At 37.5% G+C, this 25759-nt stretch overlaps 1 protein-coding gene and 1 long non-coding RNA gene across 2 annotated transcripts; both read right to left on the reverse strand.

The window, feature by feature from the left end:
- Positions 1 to 6: 6 nt before the first annotated feature.
- On the reverse strand, positions 7 to 588 carry LOC141688955 (uncharacterized). Its single transcript, XR_012562198.1, has 3 exons — positions 515 to 588; positions 308 to 392; positions 7 to 210 (listed from the first exon to the last, which is right to left on the reverse strand). It is a non-coding gene; the product is annotated as an uncharacterized LOC141688955 (long non-coding RNA).
- A 20204-nt stretch (positions 589 to 20792) lies between these two features.
- Positions 20793 to 22407, reverse strand: LOC141691888 (homeobox-leucine zipper protein HAT4-like). Its single transcript, XM_074496639.1, has 4 exons — positions 22246 to 22407; positions 21333 to 21521; positions 21124 to 21231; positions 20793 to 20932 (listed from the first exon to the last, which is right to left on the reverse strand). The coding sequence occupies exons 1-3, from the start codon at positions 22405 to 22407 to the stop codon at positions 21148 to 21150; spliced, it is 435 nt and encodes a 144-aa protein (XP_074352740.1). The 3' UTR covers positions 20793 to 20932; positions 21124 to 21147.
- Positions 22408 to 25759: the final 3352 nt, after the last annotated feature.

Genomic DNA, 25759 nt, shown 5'->3' on the forward strand with positions numbered 1-25759 from the left:
GTTAAGGAAAGGAAAGCAAGCCTTTATTATTATTATTGTACAGTGAAAACCATAATAAAAACCTCACAACAGTCTTACGATCGCAACTAAGTAATCACACAAAAACTAGAATAGCATTGTAGGTGAAATCTCTCGTCTTTCCAGTTGTAGCCATTTCTCAGAAACAAGTTTCACAGAGCCAACAGCAACACAGGGCAAAAAGACTGCAAGCTAAATAGAAATTCTGTTAAAAAAACGAGATTTGCTATAAAAGAAAAAATTCAGTGATAGAGCATATAGCGACAAGTATAAATTTATTGTAGATTACCATCCTTCAATGAAGCCTCTATCTCCTTTCCTCTTGGTTTCCGGGGAATACTTGTTCCCAGCTGGCAGGTTCTCACTTGGATAGCCTGTTGATTAAATTGTTGCACAAGGAGTCAGTATCATCACTTTGATAAGCTTTGCTTAAATTTTGTTAAGACATGTCTATGAATATTGTGTGAGTAGAGGAGAGGGAGGGGGAGAGAGAGACCTGGAGGTGGCTGGTTCTGTTTGTCTTGATTCTTCATGGTGGATTTGGAATAGGAAGACAAAGCTTATGTTGTTTTTACTTGTTTGCAAGGATAATTGTCTAGTATTTATATGCGCAGATTTCGGACACCTTTTTAAAATCAAGCAAAACATCTTTATGAATCTTAGCAATTGAGTTGACAAGAAGCCGAATCAAGCTTATCAAAAGCCACTTTTGATATAAGTTTTGCTTATAAAATGTGCAAGTGTTCACATTACTTTGTGAGTTAATGATCCTTTTCTTGAGGAGGGAGAAGAGAATAAAGGCAATTAAAAGAAATTATAATGCAAAAGATTATGGGAATAAACCCCATTGTTCAAATACAACACGAGCTGTCTAACTTTAACTTTCGACGAAGGAATTTATGCTTTCATATAGGACCTGAGGTGTCTAATTAGATGATGGAATATATGCTTCAACTTTTAATTGGTGAGGAAATTAGCCTAAACACTAGTAGTTATTATCGCTAAGATAATGTTCTGGCGTTCACTTGTTGGTCATGTCCCCTGGCCCTGACCAATAATTAATCTTCAATAGTTAATCGTCAATCTTGAGATGCCAAATTCTTTTCCACAAAGTCCCCCCAGTATGATGTTCACGTGATAATTAGCAACTTTATTAAAAATAACATGGGATTTTGCATACATTTATATGCGACCCGTGAACCAAAATCAGTCATGTGTCATGTGATTTGGAGAAGATTTTTGGAGTATCTAGTACTTCTTATTACAATGTTGTTACGGTGCAAAATGTAGGAATTTGAATGAACCAATTCGGCTTCTTGTGAAAATTTGACTGGGAAATTAGAGAGTGATTCTCATTTGTGATAAATAGTCTGAAAACAAGTTCATAGAATCTGACGACATATCAATTCTCACAAATCCGAAAATCTGCTTTCGGTTAGCCCAAAATAAGCTTGTACTAGTTGTTTTGCTACCTTTTGCCTGTTTTCTGAGTTATCCAGCTGATCTCCCCTTTAAAAGACCACAACAAATGTGTGGGGAGTGTTTGGGCCTTTCCACAAACATATGCCTAGGTCTGTTACTTGGCAGCCATGGACAACAATGTATACCACTTGTATCCAATGAACAGTGTCGCTTCCAAATTTTGTTTATTATTACGGCCACCGAAACGACCAAAAATTGTAAATCAAAATCAAACCAAAAATTTTATTACTAAAAAACCCACTTCTTTGGTTATTAATTGGTTCCAAAACGAATTTGCAATTTTAAAGTCGCACTTGATTGGTTCCGTTCATTTTATTTATTTTTTTTTTAAAAAAATAACAATCGATTAAATCGAACCTGACATTAATTAAAAATTGCATTTATATTTAATTAATTAAATTATTAAAACGATGAAGCATATTGTTTACCAGACAAGTAATAATACTAGTAGTATACGGGCACTATTTGCACGCATTTCGAAACTTCTATAAAGTATAGTTTTATAATATTTTTTGTAATTTTTTTTTGAATAAAAATTTGAACATAAAACTTTTATTCAGAAAGAAATTTTTTTAAAAAAAATTGTGATATTATGTTTTAAATGACCGTGCCAAAAAATAATATATAAAATTTAATGGGACTAGATAGACCATGAAGGTATGTAAAATCGGGTTTGGTTGTACTACTACTACATAGTTGTTGTTCTAGGCTCTAGCTAGTTGTTAGTACGAACCTATATATGATAAAGGAGGTTGGGTAACTTGCGCACTAAATTTACACTGTAGTGTAGGGGGTTGTATCTTCAAATGAACAAAGAGAGGATTTGTGGATTTGACATGGGATTGGGTTGAACTGTTGAAGTGACAAAGCTCAAATAACTAACAACATCACAAAATATAATGAGGGAAGCTGATTGTGTTGTTTCCAAATTTAAACCTAACCCCAACTGCTGACATTAAATAAGTCCAAACAGTTGAACTCATATAGAGCCTGACAACTGCTCTGCGCTCTTAAAGTTATCAACTTTTGATATACTAACATCTACTACAAACACATGTTGTCTGCATAATAAGGATGCTGAAATATACGAGAGTGTGGTACTGGTACAGCAATGCAAATGGTTTTGAGATTTGAGAATCGAACGAGGTAAAAAGTACTGCTAGTATAAATGTATGTGTGTGCTGGGTGGGGTGGGGGCAAATACTGAATGGGGGTAGTAGTAAATTAAAGTATTGATAAGACTTGTGATATCTGTGTACAATAAGCTGCTGAGGCTGATCAGTTGCAGCAATTTCAGCGGAAGCAGCAGCTAAGCTCCTTGTTCGATCAACCGTTCATTAACCTCACTCCTTGTTTATGTTCAGTACCTGATATGTATTAATTTCACCTGTTCCCTGTTCCATTCTATTCAGATTACGTTGCATTCTGTATTTATGTTTATATTCATCATCATATGGGGCACATCACATGTGTACCTTATATTTTGCTTACCAAACTTGTTCTCAATTTGTCAAAATAGGTCTTTTTCAACACTTGAAAATTGTGATTTAGGTGTTAAACATGTTCGGTCCTTGTCAAGTTCTTATGACGACACCATGGATGAATTCTGATCAATTTTAAATTTGCGTACTTTAGCTATTTTTTACCAAAACATTTCTCTCAAAAATTGCAAACTTCATTTAATTTTACCAAATTAAATTTCGAAATTGCAACCTAGTATCTTTTCTCTACTGCCAAAAATTGGTTATGAGGTTGTCCAGCGTGTTGAAAGTAGTTGTATTTTAGGTTACATTTAAGGTTTTGCCGTAATTTAAAATTAAATTCTACAACATGAGTATTTTTTAAAAAAAAGCCTAAAAATTGGAAAGTGAATTCATGTTAGCTAGTGTCCCTGTCTCCCTATTATGAATCAAAATTATGGTATGGTATTTACGTTGATTGTACTAAAAGACGTTGAGGGAGTAAACAACTCAACCTGACTACCTAGTTCAATCCTTACATAAGGAATTCGTGTGTTGCTACAACTCTATAACACATGAATATGCAGCAGCACAGAGTTTCTTCTTTTGAGTATACAAGTAGGACCGAGATCTCCAAATAATATGCATGATTTAGTGTCTTCTTGGTGTGATAAGTAATGCTTTGGATTAGATTTAATTGATTGGCTTAAAATATTACTAATGGGGAATCCGATGTAGTCATCAGGAACATATTTTCCGGACCTTTTTCAAGAAAAGTGCCTACTCAAAAATCAACCAGAAGTATTAGTTCTGGACCCGTACTGTGTGGTACAAGAAAGCAAATGCAAAAAACGCAACTCCGTCAATTGGTTTTGAATTTGTATTTTGTAATTTCCTGAGATTGCATGTCTTGTGCTACAGTTGTAAAATGGGATCACCAAAAGGCCGTTTTGTAAAGTCTTTGTACAATTTGAGACCCTTTGAACATAATACTCCTCCGACCCCCCATTCTTTAAAGAGGTTTTTTTTTACCTATACAGGTGTATATAAATTATTAGAGTTACATAACTTATTTTTAATTTAATTATTGAAATAGAAGTTCAGATATTTAAGTTTTTATTTAGAAAAATATAAAATTTTATAAAAATTTATGAAACTATGCTATACACTCATAAAATGAGTGTAGATACTATCTATTTATGTTGCTTTATTAGAATTTAGACCCTATTTTCCTATTACTATAGCAACAATTATTTTAACATGTAATAACAACAACAATTATCTTCTGTTGTCTATGAACATCGTTTATAATATTTGAGTGTATCCTGAACTCACAGTTCTAAATCTGGTTTACATATAAAATAAAAGCAGGTATATAAACACTGCAATGGATTTAATCTTACACAAAATTAACTAAATTATAGTTTTAAAAAGATCTGAAATTTCATTTAAACTGTCAAGTGAGTCAATAATTCTTTTAAAATTTGTTTCAAAAGAAGTGAGGGATTATTTTATTTCATTCTCTGCGGATCACAACTTTTCATACGAGAGTGCTGCAGTTGTAAAAAACACAGAATAAGTATTCTGCAAAATTGCTACATTTTATAGCATGTTGCTATGTTCTGTTTACACATGAATTTTTTGTATATAGAGGACGACCAGAAGAAAAATTCTGTGAAGCAGAATTATTTATTTGAGTGTTTGTTTTTTTGGTTGGGTACAAACACTTTGAAGAAAAGAAATGAACATTAAACAGTTTAGAAGGTCCCTCTGAGGAACAGCAAGTTTTTGGAATAGACCCACAGGAGGAGTTGTCAAATCTGTACTCAGATTATTATCTTTATCAAATTAGTACTGAAACTATTTTCTTTTATGTATTCTCCATATTTTCGTATTGTCCATTTGTCCCTGCACGCTGCACGCCACAGAAACAGTTTATGACTTCATGCATGGCTTCCTAACAATGCCCCCAGTTACCCCCCAGGACAAGTACATACACTGCATGATTTGTGCCCACCGTTACGTTCCCCCACAGCAGTGCTATATTTGCTGATATATACTCGGTTCCCTCCCTTCTTGTTTCAGGTTAGGTTAGCTGAAATATACTCAATTTTATATCAACAGAAATAAGATCCAAATGAAAATTATCGGTAACTCAATGTGCATATCTATTTGACTTGGGAGTGATAAGATCCAAATCGACATAAGATCTAAACGAAACCATGATCTGACCTGCATTTATTTATCAGACCAAATTCACAATCTATAAAACATAGTTTGTATAGTTTAATTTTTATATTCTGTCATTTCAGTTTTTTTAACTGTAAGATCATTAATTCCAAATCAATTACTATTCACAATACCAATTTGTCTATACGGCAACATATTTATTTTATTTTTTACCTTCATCTTTTGCTTTATATTTACCCTTTTACCTCTAAAGTGAAGAGACAACGACAGGCATAAAAAAGTAAGTAAAGATAAAGTAGATATTAGTTGATTATTGAAATGTCTACTGGTGTTTGTTTGTGTTTATAATAGATATATACGCGTGTATTTGCCGAATGCATCCTGGTTTCCAATATTAAATCGGTACTGCCTTGTCGGCAAATGCTGGGAAAGTTAAATACAAAAAATGTTTAAATATCTAAAAGTCTTATCAACCTGCACAGCTTAACAAAGTATATACATGCAATATGTATAAGTTTACCTATTAATTAATTCTTTCGAAAACCTTTACAAATTTTTTTACAGTAGTACTGCCAACGACACTTTCCGCAAAAGATGATAGCTAGCCTGTAATTAGACTTCCAGTTTCTGAGTTTTCATCTGTTTGAATTGTAAACTATCTCGTGTTAATTCACATAACCTAGTACATGGCGCTAGCTTTATTATCAGGTAATACTACGTTCAGTAAACTGGTGACAGTAACCAACCACCGAAGTGGTGCGTGTGTTTATGTTTAAAGATCCTAACTTTAATATGATAATATGTACAATGGTAAAACCAGATAACTCTTGCAGAATTGGACTCCAAAATACTGTTCTTTTAATTGATATGAAAGGGGTGGTTCCATTAAAGCATGATAATTATAATATAATATATGATTTTAATTAAAGCCATATTATGTTTTACATCGAAAGGGGGAAAACCCTAGCTACGCTCTTTGAAGGTGGTGGTAGCTAGTAGGTGTGTATGCGGTTCGGATCGGATCGGTTTTGGGGTAAAAGTCGAACCAAACCGCGAAGAGCGGTTTTAGAAAATTGTCATCCGTAACCGCAAATGCGGTTGCGGTTAACCGTGTCAATTGCGGTTACAAATTTGCGGTTATTACGGATTGATTTGCGGTTCAACCACTTATTTTAAAATAATTAATAATTTGCAAAAAAATAAATTCGGAATATTAATAAATTCAAGTTAAAGTTACGTGATAAATTTACATTCAAAAATAAAATACAAACTAATGCTCCGTGTGGAGCAAAAATATTAAAAACATACAAAAATATGGAGGTGAGAGAAAAGAAAAAAGAAATGGATAAAAATAAAATTACATGTTAATTATATTTTTTATTTATTTTTGTTATATATCTTATAATGATTGTGAATCTTATTAACCAAGTCTTAACATTAATCTAAGATTAGTTAATAAATGTGTATACTTATTAATTTATATGATATTAACTACATTTTTGGAAATATATTTTATTATAGACATATGTTGCGAGTTACGATTGCGGTTGCGATTTTGTGAGCGGTTTTTAAAATTTAAATTCACAACCAATCCGCGAATGAACGGTTTTTAAAACCGCATCCAAACCGCGAATGATCGGTTTTTAAAATTTAAATTCACAACCAATCCGCGTTTCACGATTATCCGTAAAATATGATTCAGTTGCGAGCGGTTGAGCGGTTCATCTGTACACCCCTAGCTTAGAATTGGTGGATTGAACGAGATATATAATATTTTGATCACAAGGCGTAAATAGTAGACTGACACAGAATTGTATTTACGGGGATTTTTGCAACTCAAAGTAAGATGTAGCAAAAAACTAAGCAAGATGTTCTGTCAAAGGATACGATATCGGATCGGCATTTATATAAATACTAGCATGGATCCATGCGATGCACAGGTTTTCATTAATATTTTTAATTTTTTATTTATCCAGTTATACTATATTTTTAAAATATTTATATAAATATATAATAATTATAAATTTATAATAAAAATAATAGAATAACATGTGGTCGTAATTTAGTAAAATAAATAGACTATTTCTAGTAGTTTAACAATTTAGTAGTTTAGCAGATATATAATACTATTATTTATATATTTTAATAATAGGATAAGTTGTATTCGTAGTTTAGTAGGATAAGTATACTATATTTAGTAGTAGTTTAATAATTTAGGAGTTTATTATATATATAACACTATTTATCTATTTTTGTAATAATCAAAATTAGGGAATTATCGTTGAACCAAACCGTTGAACCAAATTATCTCTATTCCGGCTGTTGACGGAGGAATTTGGTATCAACAAAGTTTGAGGTTCGTCGCCGGAATCAAGATCTACAATGGTGGTTCTTCGCCTGAAAAGTGAGCGGAGTGTGGTGGTTGTGATAAATTGGGGGCTGAGATTGCTTAGGGTTGGTGGTGGCTCCTTATGGCTCTCGCTTCCGACCCCTCACAATTTGCCTACGTATCCCTATTTATAGGGAATCAAGCCCACGTAGTTCTTAGGGAACAAGAAATCTAATGGGTTTAGACTTCTTATTCCCAGGCCCGGTCCAGAATCCATCTTCCGCTAGCTTTAGAAATGTCCAACTATGAGGCCCAACCGCGAAGGCCCAAGACTCGTTTGTAATCGCAGGACTTCACGGATAATGCATCTCCCTGCGCAAGGATAACATTTCGCTACAGCTATCTCCCTTGAATTACGAACGCAGGTATAGCCACGGTTCACCCCAAATGCCAGACGCGTCCCTGTCCCCCGAATGAGGATAACCCACCAGATAGCAGGACAGGTGATCCCAAGCTCTTGGGTGCAAAGTGCAGGATGACTCCAAAGTTCTCCAACGAGGACACCCGTTGAATACAAGAAAAGAGTTCCCAAAGCACACACCAAATTTAACCCCGCATCCCCAACGAGGACACCCGTTGAATACAGGAGGAGGCCTTCAATCATCAGGCATACCCCTGGAGGCCTTCAAGCTTTTCACGGACATCCCCCTCCTTGACCGTCTCAAGGAGGGAATTCTTCAAAGAGTACCTGCAACAAATATGTTAGTGAAAATAATCCTCTATTGCTCCTTCCACGCTTGTCTTGCTTTAAACTTACTCTTGATCATGCATTCTTCACACATAGGACGCGTCCTGAACGATTGGGCGCGTCCTGACGCTACGAACTCCAAATATTGCTATATCTTCCAAGTATCTCTATTTGCTTTGTCTTGAATGAGAACAAGCTCAACCATCCCAAAGTATGCATCTCCAGGAGGCAAGACGCGTCCTCCCCTTGTAAAATACACATATTCTCCTTGCATGGCAACCTTATTACCTGTACAGCTCATCCCATTATTTTTACTTATCAGGGCGCGTCCTGCGCCTTGGGCGCGTCCTCCTCCTTTCAATATCTTCCTCCTCATATCTTTACATGACAACCCAAAATACAGCCTACACAATCATGGATGCATCCTATATATACAGGGCGCGTCTTCGCTTCATACAATGTAGACCAAAACCTAATTATTCATCTTTTTGCCCCAATTAAATTCCAATTGACCCGTATTTGACCCGAGATGTTCCAATACCAAATTTTGGCTATAACAACTACCCTCCGAATTCCATATGAAGTTGGAAACAAAATTGGAATTCTAATATCTACATCCAAACAAAAATTTGTGTCATCCTCCACTCGTATGAGTATGCGTCTTCTGCATCTTCCTCTATGAAGGCGCATTCTTAATTAAGGCTGCGTCTTCGGAATCTTATCCTCCTTATTGACCATGACGGCGCGCTCTCACTCTTTGCCGCGTTCACAATTATAATTCATATTTCTTCCTGCCTTCACCTATGAATACCCCTTCTTTTCTTGATAACTTTAACCTTGGTTTGTCTAGACAGGTTTACCACTTATGTACCATATATCTAAGCTTACATGAGCTAATTCTGCGTAAAAAACAAGAGAATTTGTACAAAAGTGTGCACCTCACATACCTTGGAAAAGCACAATCCATTAACAAAGGTTTGAGGATTCTCTAACTTTTTCATCCCAATATTGGTCTCCCATGAGCGCGCCTTAAACTGAAAGGGTCATCATATGAGGGCGCACTCTAAGGAAATCGCGACCAGAATAAAACACTAGCTCTCTGATCTTCAAGTAATAACTAATCTTTGACGCAAGGAGGACGTGCCTTGTTGGTGATAGTGATCCTTCCACCGATGACACAATACCATTCTATATTTGATTTCCTGCTTCTTTCCAAATCATGACTCCAAACCGCTGATCTCATCTTTTCCACAAATAGCGTGATTCATTTATTCAAATCAAAGTCAAAACTTTTACAATCTTCTTCAATCATCTATTTTTAGAGGGCGCACCCTTTAAAGAGGTGACGTCTTCCTCAAATAATTAACATCATTAGAGGGCGCGTCCTCTTTACGAGGAGCGTCTTGCTCGATGAGAGGAGCGTCCACGTCGACAAGGGTATCATTCTTGGAGGGCGCGTCCTCTATGAGAGGAGCATCCACCTCCACAAGGGGAATCACCCTTGGAAGGCGCGTCTTCTCTAAGAGGAGCGTCTACTTCGATAAGCTAACATCCTTGGAGGGCGCGTCCTCTCTAAGAGGAGCGGCTTATCTCGACAAGGTCTTCATCCTTGGAGGGCACGTCCTCTCTAAGAGGAGCGGCTTATCTCGACAAGGTCTTCATCCTTGGAGGGCGCGTCCTCTGTCAGAGACGCATCCTCCTCGACAAGGGTATTCATCCTTGGAGGGCGTGCCCTCTGTCAGAGACACATCCACCTCGATAAGGGAAATCATCCTTGGAGGGCGCGTCCTTTGTCAGAGACGCATCCACCTCGACAAGGGAAATCATTCCTTAAGGGAGCTACCTCTATAAGAGGCGCGTCTACCTCGACAAGCTAACATCCTTGGAGGGCGCGTCCTCTCTAAGAGGAGCGGCTTATCTCGACAAGGTCTTCATCCTTGGAGGGCGCGTCCTCTCCAAGAGGAGCGTCTTATCTCGACAAGGTCTTCATCCTTGGAGGGCACGTCCTCTCTAAGAGGAGCGTCTTATCTCGACAAGGGTATTCATCCTTGTAGGGCGCGTCCTCTGTCAGAGACGCATCCACCTCGACAAGGGAAATCATCCATGGAGGGAGCTACCTCTGTAAGAGGCGCGTCTACCTCGACAAGCTAACATCCTTGGAGGGCGCATCCTCTGTAAGAGGAGCATCTACCTCGACAAGGGTCTTCTACAAAATCTCCATGTAACAAAACTAAATCAAAGATCAATATTTTTAGAAGGCTTTTATCTTCAACAAAGCTCAAGCGATGCAGAAACTATCTCTTGTTGAAACATCTCCCAACGAGGCATCTCACGAAGTGGCATCTGATAAAGGGCATCTCACTCTCAGAGATATTTTCTTGAAGTTGAGCGTTTCCTTAAACATGAGTATTTTTTCGACCTTAAGCATCTCTCTTCTTTTTAGGAAAAGCCATGTACCTTACTCATGTGGCAATATGTAACACCACAGAACTAATGAGAGGTAACCTACCCCCCGAGCGTGCACCTTGTCAAAACTACTTTGTAGCCTCATCTTCCTCATCTGAACTAATGCAACTCCCACATTCCCTTTTTGCTAAAGACAACCAGATGACCTTGGTAATCATATCGAAAGAAGAAGCCTTAACATATGAGCCAGATATGCTCAGGGCGCGTCCTGAAAACTCACTCAGATTATTGAGGATGTGAGGGCGCGTTCGCTGAAACTAAACTCTCGACATACTAGGAAGATCATTGTACCTCATTCGCTTCTTTATAAATCATGTATGTAATGTCGAGGAAGATCACATGGGTATTTCAATGAAGGCGCGCCTTGAGAGAGATAGCCTTGGAGAGGTTACTTATAACTGTTGAGGATATAACATTATATCCTTAGATGGAGGAGCTCATTCATGTCCTGGGGCCTCACCTTGACAATCAAGGGGCGCGTCCTAGGATTCATGGTACCTCTAATCTGATAGATTCTTTTCTCTTGAAGTTCCAATATTAAGATTCTCCTTGTGGTCAATAAAGTTCACCTCACCATCAATATTTTTTTTTCGAGGGCGCGCCTTAAAGAAAGGGCGCGTCTTGAAAGATGAGGAATTAGTTCCAGTCGAGCCATTCTTCAAGTAGTGAATATAACTCATCTGATTATCATGACATCTTCATTGAAAACTTCCATAGACTTTTTCTTCTGAGGGCGCGCCCTGTGAGGGCAATTCTCCACTGAATGTTTCACATGCAGAGGGCGCGCCTTAATATATTGTGACGCAGCACTTGGTAACTCATGAGATTTTTTCCTGATAAGGTTTCCTACCTACAATAAACACAATTAATATGGAGCTTGGAATGTTACCAGGAGGACGCGTCCTAGAGGGACGGACGTGTCCAGTCGGTGAATTTTCCTGGAATTTGCTGAAAGTCATCTGGGCCCCAAACTTTTTAATCAAGACGCGTCCTAAGAGTTTGTGGGGATTTTCTCCATGCCAAATCTCTTTCCCAATCCTCTTCCTGCACAAGTCCCAAAAACAAGTAATGGAAAATACAACGAAACTATTTGAGTGTTACCTTGAGGGATCTTGTTAAAGGCGATGACTAGCTCATGATAGTAATGTCTTCTTCTTGGAGTGTTCTCCTCCCGATCGTCCTCAGATTTGCGCCTGATTAAGTCTTCTGAACTGAATAGTGTTCTCAAATCTTCTAAATTAAATAGAATTATTCAGTCTTCTCGTTGGAATATGATTCTCCAATCTTCTAAATGGAATAGGATTCTCCAATCTTCTAATTAGAACATGATTCTCCCATCTTCTAGATAGAATAGAATTCTTCAATCTTCTAATTAGAATAGGATTCTTCAATCTTCTATGCCAAATAGATTTCTCCCAATCTTCTTAATGAAATGGGTTTCTTGCAATCTTGTAAGCCAAATAGGATTTTTTGGTAAAAATTGGTAGCTGCTGTTTTCCTCTGTTTCCGGGCTGCTCAACTTGGATTGTCCTATCCATATCATCTCTGAATTAAATAGAATTCAATAAGCTTCGCGTAGGCTGTAAGATCGTTCAAATCTGACTTACGGAACTCGAGATACGGCCCAAACAGTGTAAGCAAATCGCTTAACCCACCAAATCCGAATTTTTCATCCAACTTTGCTCCTTTGTGGCCATGGTTGTAAACTTCAACCCTCATGGCTGGAAATCATCATCCATGGATCTCCCTCGTGGCCGTGGATACTACATTCAAATCTCCTTCGACCCCGCTGGCCAAAAATATTTATTTTACGGATCTCCTTCGTGGCCGTTGTATGCAACTCCTCCGTGGCTATCCTTCAATTCTTGCGTCAAAGAACCTTCATCCTGATGATACATCTCTTCCTCCTGAGATTATGATCTTGATGAGCACCCCTCCTTCTAGCGCCAATTTGTTGACGGAGGAATTTGGTATCAACAAAGTTTGAGGTTCGTCGCCGGAACCAAGATCTACAATGGTGGTTCTTCGCCTGAAAAGTGAGCGGAGTGTGGTGGTTGTGATAAATTGGGGGCTGAGATTGCTTAGGGTTGGTGGTGGCTCCTTATGGCTCTCGCTTCCGACCCCTCACAATTTGCCTACGTATCCCTATTTATAGGGAATCAAGCCCACGTAGTTCTTAGGGAACAAGAAATCTAATGGGTTTAGACTTCTTATTCCCAGGCCCGGTCCAGAATCCATCTTCCGCTAGCTTTAGAAATGTCCAACTATGAGGCCCAACCGCGAAGGCCCAAGGCTCGTTTGTAATCGCAGGACTTCACGGATAATGCATCTCCCTGCGCAAGGATAACTTTCCGCTACAACTATCTCCCTTGAATTACGAACGCAGGTATAGCCACGGTTCACCCCAAATGCCAGACGCGTCCCTGTCCCCCGAATGAGGATAACCCACCAGATAGCAGGACAGGTGATCCCAAGCTCTTGGGTGCAAAGTACAGGATGACTCCAAAGTTCTCCAACGAGGACACCCGTTGAATACAAGAACAGAGTTCCCAAAGCACACACCAAAGTTAACCCCGTATCCCCAACGAAGACACCCGTTGAATACAGGAGGAGGCCTTCAATCGTCAGGCATACCCCTGGAGGCCTTCAAGTTTTTCACGGACATCCCCCTCCTTGACCGTCTTAAGGAGGGAATTCTTCAAAGAGTACCTGCAACAAATATGTTAGTGAAAATAATCCTCTATTTCTCCTTCCACGCTTGTCTTGCTTTAAACTTACTCTTGATCATGCATTCTTCACACATAGGACGCGTCCTGAACGATTGGGCGCGTCCTGGCGCTACGAACTCCACATATTGCTATATCTTCCAAGTATCTCTATTTGCTTTGTCTTGAATGAGAACAAGCTCAACCATCCCAAAGTGTGCATCTCCAGGAGGCAGGACGCGTCCTCCCCTTGTAAAATACACATATTCTCCTTGCATGGCAACCTTATTACCTGTACAGCTCATCCCATTATTTTTACTTATCAGGGCGCGTCATGCGCCTTGGGCGCGTCCTCCTCCTTTCAATATCTTCCTCCTCATATCTTTACATGACAACCCAAAATACAGCCTACACAATCATGGACGCATCCTACATATACAGGGCGCGTCTTCGCTTCATACAATGTAGACCAAAACCTAATTATTCATCTTCTTGCCCCAATTCAATTCCAATTGACCCGTATTTGACCCGAGATGATCCAATACCAAATTTTGGCTATAACAACTACCCCCGAAATTCCATATGAAGTTGGAAATAAAATTGGAATTCTAATATCTACATCCAAGCAAAAATTTGTGTCATCCTCCACTCGTACGAGTATGCGTCTTCTGCATCTTCCTCTATGAAGGCGCATTCTTAATTAAGGCCGCGTCTTCGGAATCTTATCCTCCTTATTGACCATGACGGCGCGCTCTCACTCTTTGCCGCGTTCACAATTGTCATTCACATTTCTTCGTTCCTTCACCTATGAATACCCCTTCTCTTCTTGATAACTTTAACCTTGGTTTGTCTAGACAGGTTTACCACTTATGTACCATATATCTAAGCTTACATGAGCTAACTCTGCGTAAGAAACAAGAGAATTTGTACAAAAGTGTGCACCTCACATACCTTGGAAAAGCACAATCCATTAACAAAGGTTTGAGGATTCTCTAACTTTTTCATCCCAATATTGGTCTCCCATGAGCGCGCCTTAAACTGAAAAGGTCATCATATGAGGGCGCACTCTAAGGAAAGCGTGACCAGAATAAAACACTAGCTCTCTGATCTTCAAGTAATAAATAATCTTTGACGCAAGGAGGACGTGCCTTGTTGGTGATAGTGATCTTTCCACCGATGACACAATACCATTCTATATTTGATTTCCTGCTTCTTTCCAAATCATGACTCCAAACCGCTGATCTCATCTTTTCCACAAATAGCGTGATTCATTTATTCAAATCAAAGTCAAAACTTTTACAATCTTCTTCAATCATCTATTTTTAGAGGGCGCACCCTTTAAAGAGGTGACGTCTTCCTCAAATAATTAACATCATTAGAGGGCGCGTCCTGTTTACGAGGAGCGTCTTGCTCGATGAGAGGAGCGTCCACGTCGACAAGGGTATCATTCTTGGAGGGCGCGTCCTCTATGAGAGGAGCATCCACCTCCACAAGGGGAATCACCCTTGGAAGGCGCGTCTTCTCTAAGAGGAGCGTCTACTTCGATAAGCTAACATCCTTGGAGGGCGCGTCCTCTCTAAGAGGAGCGGCTTATCTCGACAAGGTCTTCATCCTTGGAGGGCGCGTCCTCTGTAAGAGGAGCGGCTTATCTCGACAAGGTCTTCATCCTTGGAGGGCGCGTCATCTGTCAGATACGCATCCTCCTCGACAAGGGTATTCATCCTTGGAGGGCATGCCCTCTGTCAGAGACACATCCACCTTGACAAGGGAAATCATCCTTGGAGGGCGCGCCCTTTGTCAGAGACGCATCCACCTCGACAAGGGAAATCATTCCTTTAGGGAGCTACCTCTGTAAGAGGCGCGTCTACCTCGACAAGCTAACATCCTTGGAGGGCGCGTCCTCTCTAAGAGGAGCGGCTTATCTCGATAAGGTCTTCATCCTTGGAGGGCGCGTCCTCTCCAAGAGGAGCGTCTTATCTCGACAAGGTCTTCATCCTTGGAGGGCGCGTCCTCTCTAAGAGGAGCGTCTTATCTCGACAAGGGTATTCATCCTTGTAGGGCGCGTCCTCTGTCAGAGACGCATCCACCTCGACAAGGGAAATCATCCATGGAGGGAGCTACCTCTGTAAGAGGCGCGTCTACCTCGACAAGCTAACATCCTTGGAGGGCGCGTCCTCTGTAAGAGGAGCATCTACCTCGACAAGGGTCTTCTACAAAATCTCCATGTAACAAAACTAAATCAAAGATCAATATTTTTAGAAAGCTTTTATATTCAACAAAGCTCAAGCGATACAGAAACTATCTCTTGTTGAAACATCTCCCAACGAGGCATCTCACGAAGTGGCATCTGATAAAGGGCATCTCACTCTCAGAGATATTTTCTTTAAGTTGAGCGTTTCCTTAAACATGAGTATTTTTCCGACCTTAAGCATCTCTCTTCTTTTTAGGAAAAGCCATGTACCTTACTCATGTGGCAATATGTAACACCACAGAACTAATGAGAGGTAACCTACCCCCCTAGCGTGCACCTTGTCAAAAGTACTTTGTAACCCATCTTCCTCATCTGAATTAATGCAACTCCCACATTCCCTTTTTGCTAAAGACAACCAGATGACCTTGGTAATCATATCGAAAGAAGAAGCCTTAACATATGAGCCAGATATGCTCAGGGCGCGTCCTGAAAACTCACTCAAATTATTGAGGATGTGAGGGCGCGTTCGCTGAAACTAAACTCTCGACATACTAGGAAGATCATTGTACTTCATTCGCTTCTTTATAAATCATGTATGTAATGTCGAGGAAGATCACATGGGTATTTCAATGAAGGCACGCCTTGAGAGAGATAGCCTTGGAGAGGTTACTTAAAACTGTTGAGGATATAACATTATATCCTTAGATGGAGGAGCTCATTCATGTCCTGGGGCCTCACCTTGACAATCAAGGGGCGCGTCCTAGGATTCATGGTACCTCTAATCTGATAGATTCTTTTCTCTTGAAGTTCCAATATTAAGATTCTCCTTGTGGTCAATAAAGTTCACCTCACCATCAATATTTTTTTTTCGAGGGCGCGCCTTAAAGAAAGGGCGCGTCTTGAAAGATGAGGAATTAGTTCCAGTCGAGCCATTCTTCAAGTAGTGACTATAACTCATCTAATTATCATGACATCTTCATTGAAAACTTCCATAGACTTTTTCTTCTGAGGGCGCACCCTGTGAGGGCAATTCTCCACTGAATGTTTCACATGCAGAGGGCGCGCCTTAATATATTGTGATGCATCACTTGGTAACTCATTAGATTTTTTCCTGATAAGATTTCCTACCTACAATAAACACAATTAATATGGAGCTTGGAATGTTACCAGGAGGACGCGTCCTAGAGGGACGGACGTGTCCAGTCAGTGAATTTTCCTGGAATTTGCTGAAAGTCATCTGGGCCCCAAACTTTTTAATCAAGACGCGTCCTAAGAGTTTGTGGGGATTTTCTCCATGCCAAATCTCTTTCCCAATCCTCTTCCTGCACAAGTCCCAAAAACAAGTAATGGAAAATACAACGAAACTAGTTGAGTGTTACCTTGAGGGATCTTGTTAAAGGCGATGACTAGCTCATGATAGTAATGCCTTCTTCTTGGAGTGTTCTCCTCCCGATCGTCCTCAGATTTGCGCCTGATTAAGTCTTCTGAACTGAATAGTGTTCTCAAATCTTCTAAATCAAATAGAATTATTCAGTCTTCTCGTTGGAATATGATTCTCCAATCTTCTAAATGGAATAGGATTTTCCAATCTTCTAATTAGAACATGATTCTCCCATCTTCTAGATAGAATAGAATTCTTCAATCTTCTAATTAGAATAGGATTCTTCAATCTTCTATACCAAATAGATTTCTCCCAATCTTCTTAATGGAATGAGTTTCTTGCAATGTTCTAAGCCAAATAGGATTTTTTGGTAAAAATTCGTAGCTGCTGTTTTCCTCTGTTTCCGGGCTGCTCAACTTGGATTGTCCTATCCATATCATATCTGAATTAAAGAGAATTCAATAAGCTTCACGTAGGCTGTAAGATCGTTCAAATCTGACTTACGGAACTCGAGATACGGCCCAAACAGTGTAAGCAAATCGCTTAACCCACCAAATCCGAATTTTTCATCCAACTTTACTCCTTTGTGGCCATGGTTGTAAACTTCAACCCTCATGGCTGGAAATCATCATCCATGGATCTCCCTCGTGGCCGTGGATACTACATTCAAATCTCCTTCGACCCCCCTGGCCAAAAATATTTATTTTACGGATCTCCTTCGTGGCCGTTGTATGCAACTCCTCCGTGGCTATGCTTCAATTCTTGCGTCAAAGAACCTTCATCGTGATGAGACATCTCTTCCTCCTGAGATTATGATCTTGATAAGCACCCCTCCTTCTAGACCCAATTTGTTAACGGAGGAATTTGGTATCAACAAAGTTTGAGGTTCGTCGCCGGAATCAAGATCTACAATGGTGGTTCTTCGCCTGAAAAGTGAGCGGAGTGTGGTAGTTGTGATAAATTGGGGGCTGAGATTGCTTAGGGTTGGTGGTGGCTCCTTATGGCTCTCGCTTCCGACCCCTCACAATTTGCCTACGTATCCCTATTTATAGGGAATCAAGCCCACGTAGTTCTTAGGGAACAAGAAATCTAATGGGTTTAGACTTCTTATTCCCAGGCCCGGTCCAGAATCCATCTTCCGCTAGCTTTAGAAATGTCCAACTATGAGGCCCAACCGCGAAGGCCCAAGGCTCGTTTGTAATCGCAGGACTTCACGGATAATGCATCTCCCTGCGCAAGGATAACATTCCGCTACAGCTATCTCCCTTGAATTACGAACGCAGGTATAACCACGGTTCACCCCAAATGCCAGACGCGTCCCTGTCCCCCGAATGAGGATAACCCACCAGATAGCAGGACAGGTGATCCCAAGCTCTTGGGTGCAAAGTGCAGGATGACTCCAAAGTTCTCCAACGAGGACACCCGTTGAATACAAGAACAGAGTTCCCAAAGTACACACCAAATTTAACCCCGCATCCCCAACGAGGACACCCATTGAATACAGGAGGAGGCCTTCAATCATCAGGCATACCCCTGGAGGCCTTCAAGCTTTTCATGGACATCCCCCTCCTTGACCGTCTCAAGGATGAAATTTTTCAAAGAGTACCTGCAACAAATATGTTAGTGAAAATAATCCTCCATTGCTCCTTCCACGCTTGTCTTGCTTTAAACTTACTCTTGATCATGCATTCTTCACAGATAGGACGCGTCCTGAACTATTGGGCGCGTCCTGACGCTACGAACTCCACATATTGCTATATCTTCCAAGTATCTCTATTTGCTTTTTCTTGAATGAGAACAAGCTCAACCATCCCAAAGTGTGCATCTACAGGAGGCAGGACGCGTCCTCCCCTTGTAAAATACACATATTCTCCTTGCATGGCAACCTTATTACCTGTACAGCTCATCCCATTATTTTTACTTATCAGGGCGCGTCCTGCGCCTTGGGCGCGTCCTCCTCCTTTCAATATCTTCCTCCTCATATCTTTACATGACAACCCAAAATACAGCCTACACAATCATGGACGCATCCTACATATACAGGGCGCGTCTTCGCTTCATACAATGTAGACCAAAACCTAATTATTCATCTTCTTGCCCCAATTCAATTCCAATTGACCCGTATTTGACCCGAGATGATCCAATACCAAATTTTGGCTATAACACCGGCTATTATAGTATAGTATAGATATAACTCCGGTAACAAAATTAATATGTTAAATTTATATAATAAGTAAAACAAATACTAGGTATAGTGAAATTTCATATATATACTCGGCTTGAATTTCCTTTAATTACATAATTTAATATCATTTTATATTATAAATTTTCAATTTTAATTCACCGCAAATATTAACTTGGACTCGGCACGAGTTATGGACTAGTAGAAATAGATAGATACATTAACAAATTTCAATAAATAATATGCAATAACTTAATATTGACTTCTACTTTTTTTAAATAGAAAGTAGGTAAAAATATATTGAATAAAAATTTCTTTAAATACAAAACATATACTTCACATCAAATTCAAAAGATATAACATCTATTAACGAGCAAAATTTCTTCTTAATGGCATTTTAATATCAAATTTGGTTTTACCTGCATATTTCTATTTTTCCTAAAAAAATTTAGAATTGTATTAAATAATATACTTATCAAAATCATGTATTTTCTTACATTTTTTGAAATAAACTTGAATAAATAAATTCAATCACTATGAATGAGAGAATCACTTTTTAATAAAATGTCAATATCTAATTTAATTTCACCTCATTTTTATTTCACCTCTAAGTTCACTACAACAAATTTGGCCATTTACGACGGGTTTTTTGGACTGAAATCGTCGTAATTGAGCCATTTACGACGAAAAAAATTCGTCGTTTTTGCTCGAGTAGTAAGTTCAGATTTGCGTCATAAAATAAAATTGCTTCGTAAGTTCAAATTGCGTCGCAAGTTAGCAAGCATGGCCCACATTTTTAATAAAATAATAAATCAATTTACGAAGAACTTACGACGGAATATATGATGAACAACCGTCGTAAGTTTGTATTTCCAGATTTAAAAAAAAAATTGGTCGGATTCCAGTCACTTTCCGGCAACCCCAATTCGACCCAGGACGCAATTTTCAGTCCGATTTTAAGTAGTTCACCCATCATTTCTTACAAATTGTGGCATCTTTGTACCACTTTTTCTTCGAGGCATGAATTCCAAGACAAAATGAAACCCCCGACAATTTTTCAATAAAAACTGAATTTGCAGAGGAAGACTCAAAGAATTCTTTCAAGGAGTTCGTTAAAAGTGGTTATAAATTTATAAACCATAAGTATATAAAAATTTGCTCTGAAATCACCACATTTTTATAATAAGCTTAACACACAGACACACACAGAAGCACAGGAAAGGTGTCATTGTGCAAAAGAAGGGAAATCACAATAGTAGCAATCTGCAGCAATTTGAAGGACTCTACATAGACACCTTAGAAGACTGAACAACAACACCAAGCCATCCCACTCGAACCTTAACAGAATAGGTAGCATAAATAGATGGTTCAGGGAAATCAAACTACCTGCGAACAAATAATAGTAACAAGGGAAATTACAACACATATAAGATGGTATGAACTATATAGACCAGTTTAGCAATCACTATTTAGGTAAAGGTCTAAGCTTGTCACAGTTTCTACTCTACAGTCTCTCAAATATAAGACAAACAATAAACAACAAAAAAACTTAGGATTCTTAAAGCTAAATGTTGCATACCTCGAACTATGATTAATGTACCCGTGATCCAAAAGTTAGCATACATCCAAGTAATCACATTCCTCTCCGGCATTTTACTAAACAATTCTACTAAATAATGCGAAACGGTTGAAGATGCTCTTGGCACCAAAGCGAGCTTGTATGCACTTCTCTAAACGCTCCTTCTCAGCTTCTTCTATCTCATTCCAGCCCGAATTGAATCTGCATAAATAGTAAAATTAATTTTTTTTGGTCAATACAGAAATTTAAGCACTGGTAAAAAAGAAAAGTGAACCCGGATATAAATTATAGTACTAGTGTAGCTCTGAATCATTAAAATCATTAGCATCTACATTTCGTATCAGTATGCCATGTAAGAATATTGAAACTGAAATACCAAAAAAAACCCTTACGAATAACTGACTAAGACAAGTCTCTCATATGGCCCTTCTTTCCTGGAACCAGACCTCCACTTGACGAGGTCTCAAACCTGGTTTTTTTGCCAAAGCCAGCTTCTGTTTCTGCAAAATAAACCATATCCTTTTGAGTAAATTACCCAAAATACCCTCACTCCATTTACAAGCATAAACACGAACATCCCACTCAAAACATACTTATATACATTTACTGGATTAAGTGTGTTATGTTCTTTAAAGCTATCTTCAAGAATAGCAGCCTGATCTTTAGAAAGCCTCAACTTTTTTCTTGAATTATCACCATCTTCATCTTCACAATCTATAACATCATCGCTCTTAGATCTCTCAACATTACTTCGTTTTCCACTCACACTTGATATTGTGTTGTTTGGATTTTTGGATCACCAAATTTTGATGCCAAACAACCCTGTCTAGTTTGTATATAGCTTCTGCAACATTATAAGTTATCACTTATCAGTAGTAAAAACTACATCCTCCGTTACTCAGACATACTAAGGCCTACCATATCACATTACAACCACTAAATCCTACAACTCATACATAATTCACAAAAACATATGATATTTTATCTCCTACTAAATTTTCTTCAATTCTTTGTTGCATATTCCACAAGTTTTGAACTAACGTCATACCTTTGACGATCACGATCTACGGTGACCAGCATGCACGACAGCCCATGGGTTAAAAGGGACCCGATTGGGTCAAATTTTATTAAATTTATCATTTCACGTAGAATTATTCTGTTGTGAACATTTCATATAGTATTAATACCACTTAAGCAATTGGCCTATATGATGACCGGTCATTTTTGGAAGATAAACAGATAAGAAGCAACACAACTATATAACATCATATCAATTATAATTGGATCAAAAGAAAGCATAGTGTAATATACATAAGCAATAAGAAACTACATTATTGCAATGACATCATTTCTATCGATAATTGGATCAAGAGACATAATTAAATCGAAACTAAACAGATGAATAAAAGATTTGCGCAACAATACCGCATGTGAGGGAGCTCGATTAGGCTTAAAAAGCGAAAAACTAGCAGCACAACTACCATTACTAGAGCCATTACCAGGCTTCAAATTACTGCGAAACTCTGAGTTCTCTTAATACTAGACATTCTGACTGCCGGAGAGAGGCGAGATTGAGGATACGCCGGCGATCTCGCCGGAGATAATGATTCGGTGCTTCCTAAACCTCCACTACACTGCCGTGAGTGCGCTGGACTCCCGTTCCTTACCCGATCCATCTCTCTCTCTCTATATATATATATGTCTCTCTTTCAATCTCTCTTTCAGTCTCTCTCAAGCTCTCTCTATATATCTCTCTTTCAATCTCTCTTTCAGTCTCTCTATCCGACGGCCCATGAGGATTGTGTTTGTGTGTATAAGTGAGTAGTAAAAACCCTAGACTTTGTTTGAGATGAGTGATGAGTGATTTTGTGCGGCGGATGAAGGAAGAACGGGCCATTTAGGTTTGTGTTTTATTGAAGAGGGAAGACGGAAGTGAAATTAAAAGGGGATAAATGGGGGAGTGATTTGGATGAAAAAATTATACTAATTAGATTGTATATTAATTAAAATTATTTATTTCCTAAAATTTATTTTAAAAATATTTCTCAACGATCCAACCGTATGGATGTCAATAGATATAACCAAAATTTTATATCAAAATAAATTTATTTGGTTTGTCGTTTTAACAGTCAAGCATCAGTTTGACTAGTACACGTAATTAGTGTTTAATCGTGAATTGGTGTTTCGATTATTTTAAAAATACATCTCAACGATTCAACCGTATGGATGTCAATAGATATATATATTAGTGATGTAACCAAAATTTCATATCAAAATAAATTTATTTGGTTTTCCGTTTTAACAGTCAAACATCAGTTTGACTAGTACACGTAACTAGTGTTGAATCGTGAATTAGTGTTTCGATTATTTTAAAAATATTCCTCAACGATCCAACCGTATGGATGTCAATAGATATATATATATATTAGTGATATAACCAAAATTTCATATCAAAATAAATTTATTTGGTTTGCCGTTTTAACAGTCAAGCATCGGTTTGACTAGTACACGTAACTAGTGTTTAATCGTGAATTGGTGTTTCGATTATTTTAAAAATATTTCTCAACGATCCAACCGTACGGATGTCAATAGATATATATATATATTAGTGATATAACCAAAATTTTATATCAAAATAAATTTATTTGGTCTGCCCTTTTAACAGTCAAACATCAGTTTGAAGAGTACACGTAACTAGTGTTTAATCTTGAATATGTGTTTTGATTATTTAAAAAATATTTCTCAACGATCCAACCGTATGGATGTTACTAGATATATATATTAGTGATATAACCAAAATTGTATATCAAAATAAATTTATTTGGTTTGTCGTTTTAACAGTCAAGAATCAGTTTGACAAGTACATGTAACTAATGTTTAATCATGAATAGGTGTTTCGATTATTTTAAAAATATTTCTCAACGATCCAACCGTATGAATGTCAATAAATATATATATTAGTGATATAACCAAAATTTCATATCAAAATAAATTTATTTGGTTTGTCGTTTTAACAGTCAAGAATCAGTTTGACTAGTACATGTAACTAATGTTTAATCATGAATAGGTGTTTCGATTATTTTAAAAATATTCCTCAACGATCCAACCGTATGGATGTCAACAGATATATATATTAGTGATATAACCAAAATTTCATATCAAAATAAATTTATTTGGTTTTCCGTTTTAACAGTCAAGCATCGGTTTGACTGGTACACGTAACTAGTGTTTAATCGTGAATTGATGTTTCGATTATTTTAAAAATATTTCTCAACGATCCAACCGTACGGATGTCAATAGATATATATTAGTGATATAACCAAAATTTCATATCAAAATAAATTTATTTGGTTTGCCGTTTTAACAGTCAAGCATCAGTTTGAATAGTACATGTAACTACTGTTTAATCTTGGATAAGTGTTTCGATTGTTTAAAAAAAAATTCTCAACGATCCAACCGTATGGATGCTAATAGATATATATATGAGTGATATCACCAAAATTGTATATTAAAATAAATTTATTTGGTTTGCCGTTTTAACGGTCAAGCATTAGTTTGACTAGTACACGTAACTAGTGTTTAATCGTGAATTAGTGTTTCGATTATTTTAAAAATATTTCTTAACGATCCAACCGTATGGATGTCAATAGATATATATATAAGTGATATAACCAGAATTTCATATCAAAATAAATTTATTTGGTTTGTCGTTTTAACAGTCAAGAATCAGTTTGACTAGTACATGTAACTAATGTTTAATCATGAATAGGTGTTTCGATTATTTTAAAAATATTTCTCAACGATCCAACCGTACGAATGTCAATAAATATATATTAGTGATATAATCAAAATTTCATATCAAAATAAATTTATTTGGTTTGTCGTTTTAACATTCAAGAATCAGTTTGACTAATGTATAATCATGAATAGGTGTTTCGATTATTTTAAAAGTATTTCTCAACGATCCAACTATATGGATGTCAATAGATATATATATTAGTGATATAACCAAAATTTCATATTAAAATAAATTTATTTGATTTGCCGTTTTAACAGTCAAACATCGGTTTGACTAGTTTGAATTGGTATTAATTTACGACGGAATTTATATACCGTCGTAAGTTTTAATAAAAAAAATATTATTTTTGTACGGCTAACATGTGGCATTTAATGTGGAAGGTGGGAAACTTACGACGGAAACAGTTCCGTCGTAAATACTACTTACGACGACAGGATTTCCGTCATAATTTATAATTAAACGACGTCTTTATTATAATTAAAATTTTATTATCCTTTTTTGTAAATAAATTTAATAATAGAATAATAATGAAATATTTCAACTTATGACGAGATATAAATTCCGTTGTAAAGTATATCTCATAGTTGACTGATTGCCACATTTGACCGTAAGTTTAATAATAAAATAATATACTTACGACAAATTAGTTCTATCGTCGTAAAAATTTACGACGGAATCTAAATTTCCGTCGTAAGAAAGGCGCACACTTTTTTCCGTCGTAAGTTAACCGTCGTAAATAGCCAGTTTTGTTGTAGTGGTTTATGTATCTTATACAATTTTACACTGTTATTTAGTCAATTATATATTTGTTGAAATCTTATTTTAACAATGTTTTTATTATATATAACACTATTGAGCTGCACGTGCACATAATAATGGACATGACATTGTTTAATTATGGTATGATAATAAATAAAATCAAAAAATAATGATTTTATTATTAATTAATTTAAATAATTTTTTATTCTACCCCTACTTCAGGAGTTGTCATATAGTGTTAATTAAACAACATATGCAGGGATGATATTAAGTTGAAGTTCTAATCTAGAATAGGATTGTAATTTTTCAAGTCAAATCCTGTGCACCCGGGATTACTCTTTTTGAAGTAAGACCACATGAGCTCGATCAAAGATGCAATGTAATCTGATTGACAATTAGAATCTAGTAAAAGAAAGACCAAAACTGAAGGAGTAAAAAAAAGGCGAGCTAGATAGGAGTATACAGTTTCA

The sequence above is a fragment of the Apium graveolens genome, chromosome 10, assembly GCF_009905375.1.
Source record: "Apium graveolens cultivar Ventura chromosome 10, ASM990537v1, whole genome shotgun sequence".
In the NCBI taxonomy this organism is placed as follows: Eukaryota; Viridiplantae; Streptophyta; class Magnoliopsida; order Apiales; family Apiaceae; genus Apium; species Apium graveolens.

Bases quoted from the DNA above. Each gene is read 5' to 3' on its own strand.
- LOC141691888 (XM_074496639.1), bottom strand. From the start codon at position 22,407: ATGGATCGGGTAAGGAACGGGAGTCCAGCGCACTCACGGCAGTGTAGT. The intron at 21,522-22,245 runs GTAATTTGAAGC...TGGTGATCCAAA, and splicing joins AGAGAACTCAGAGTTTCGCA to AATCCAAACAACACAATATC. The intron at 21,232-21,332 runs GTATATAAGTAT...TTTATTTTGCAG, and splicing joins ACACACTTAATCCAGTAAAT to AAACAGAAGCTGGCTTTGGC.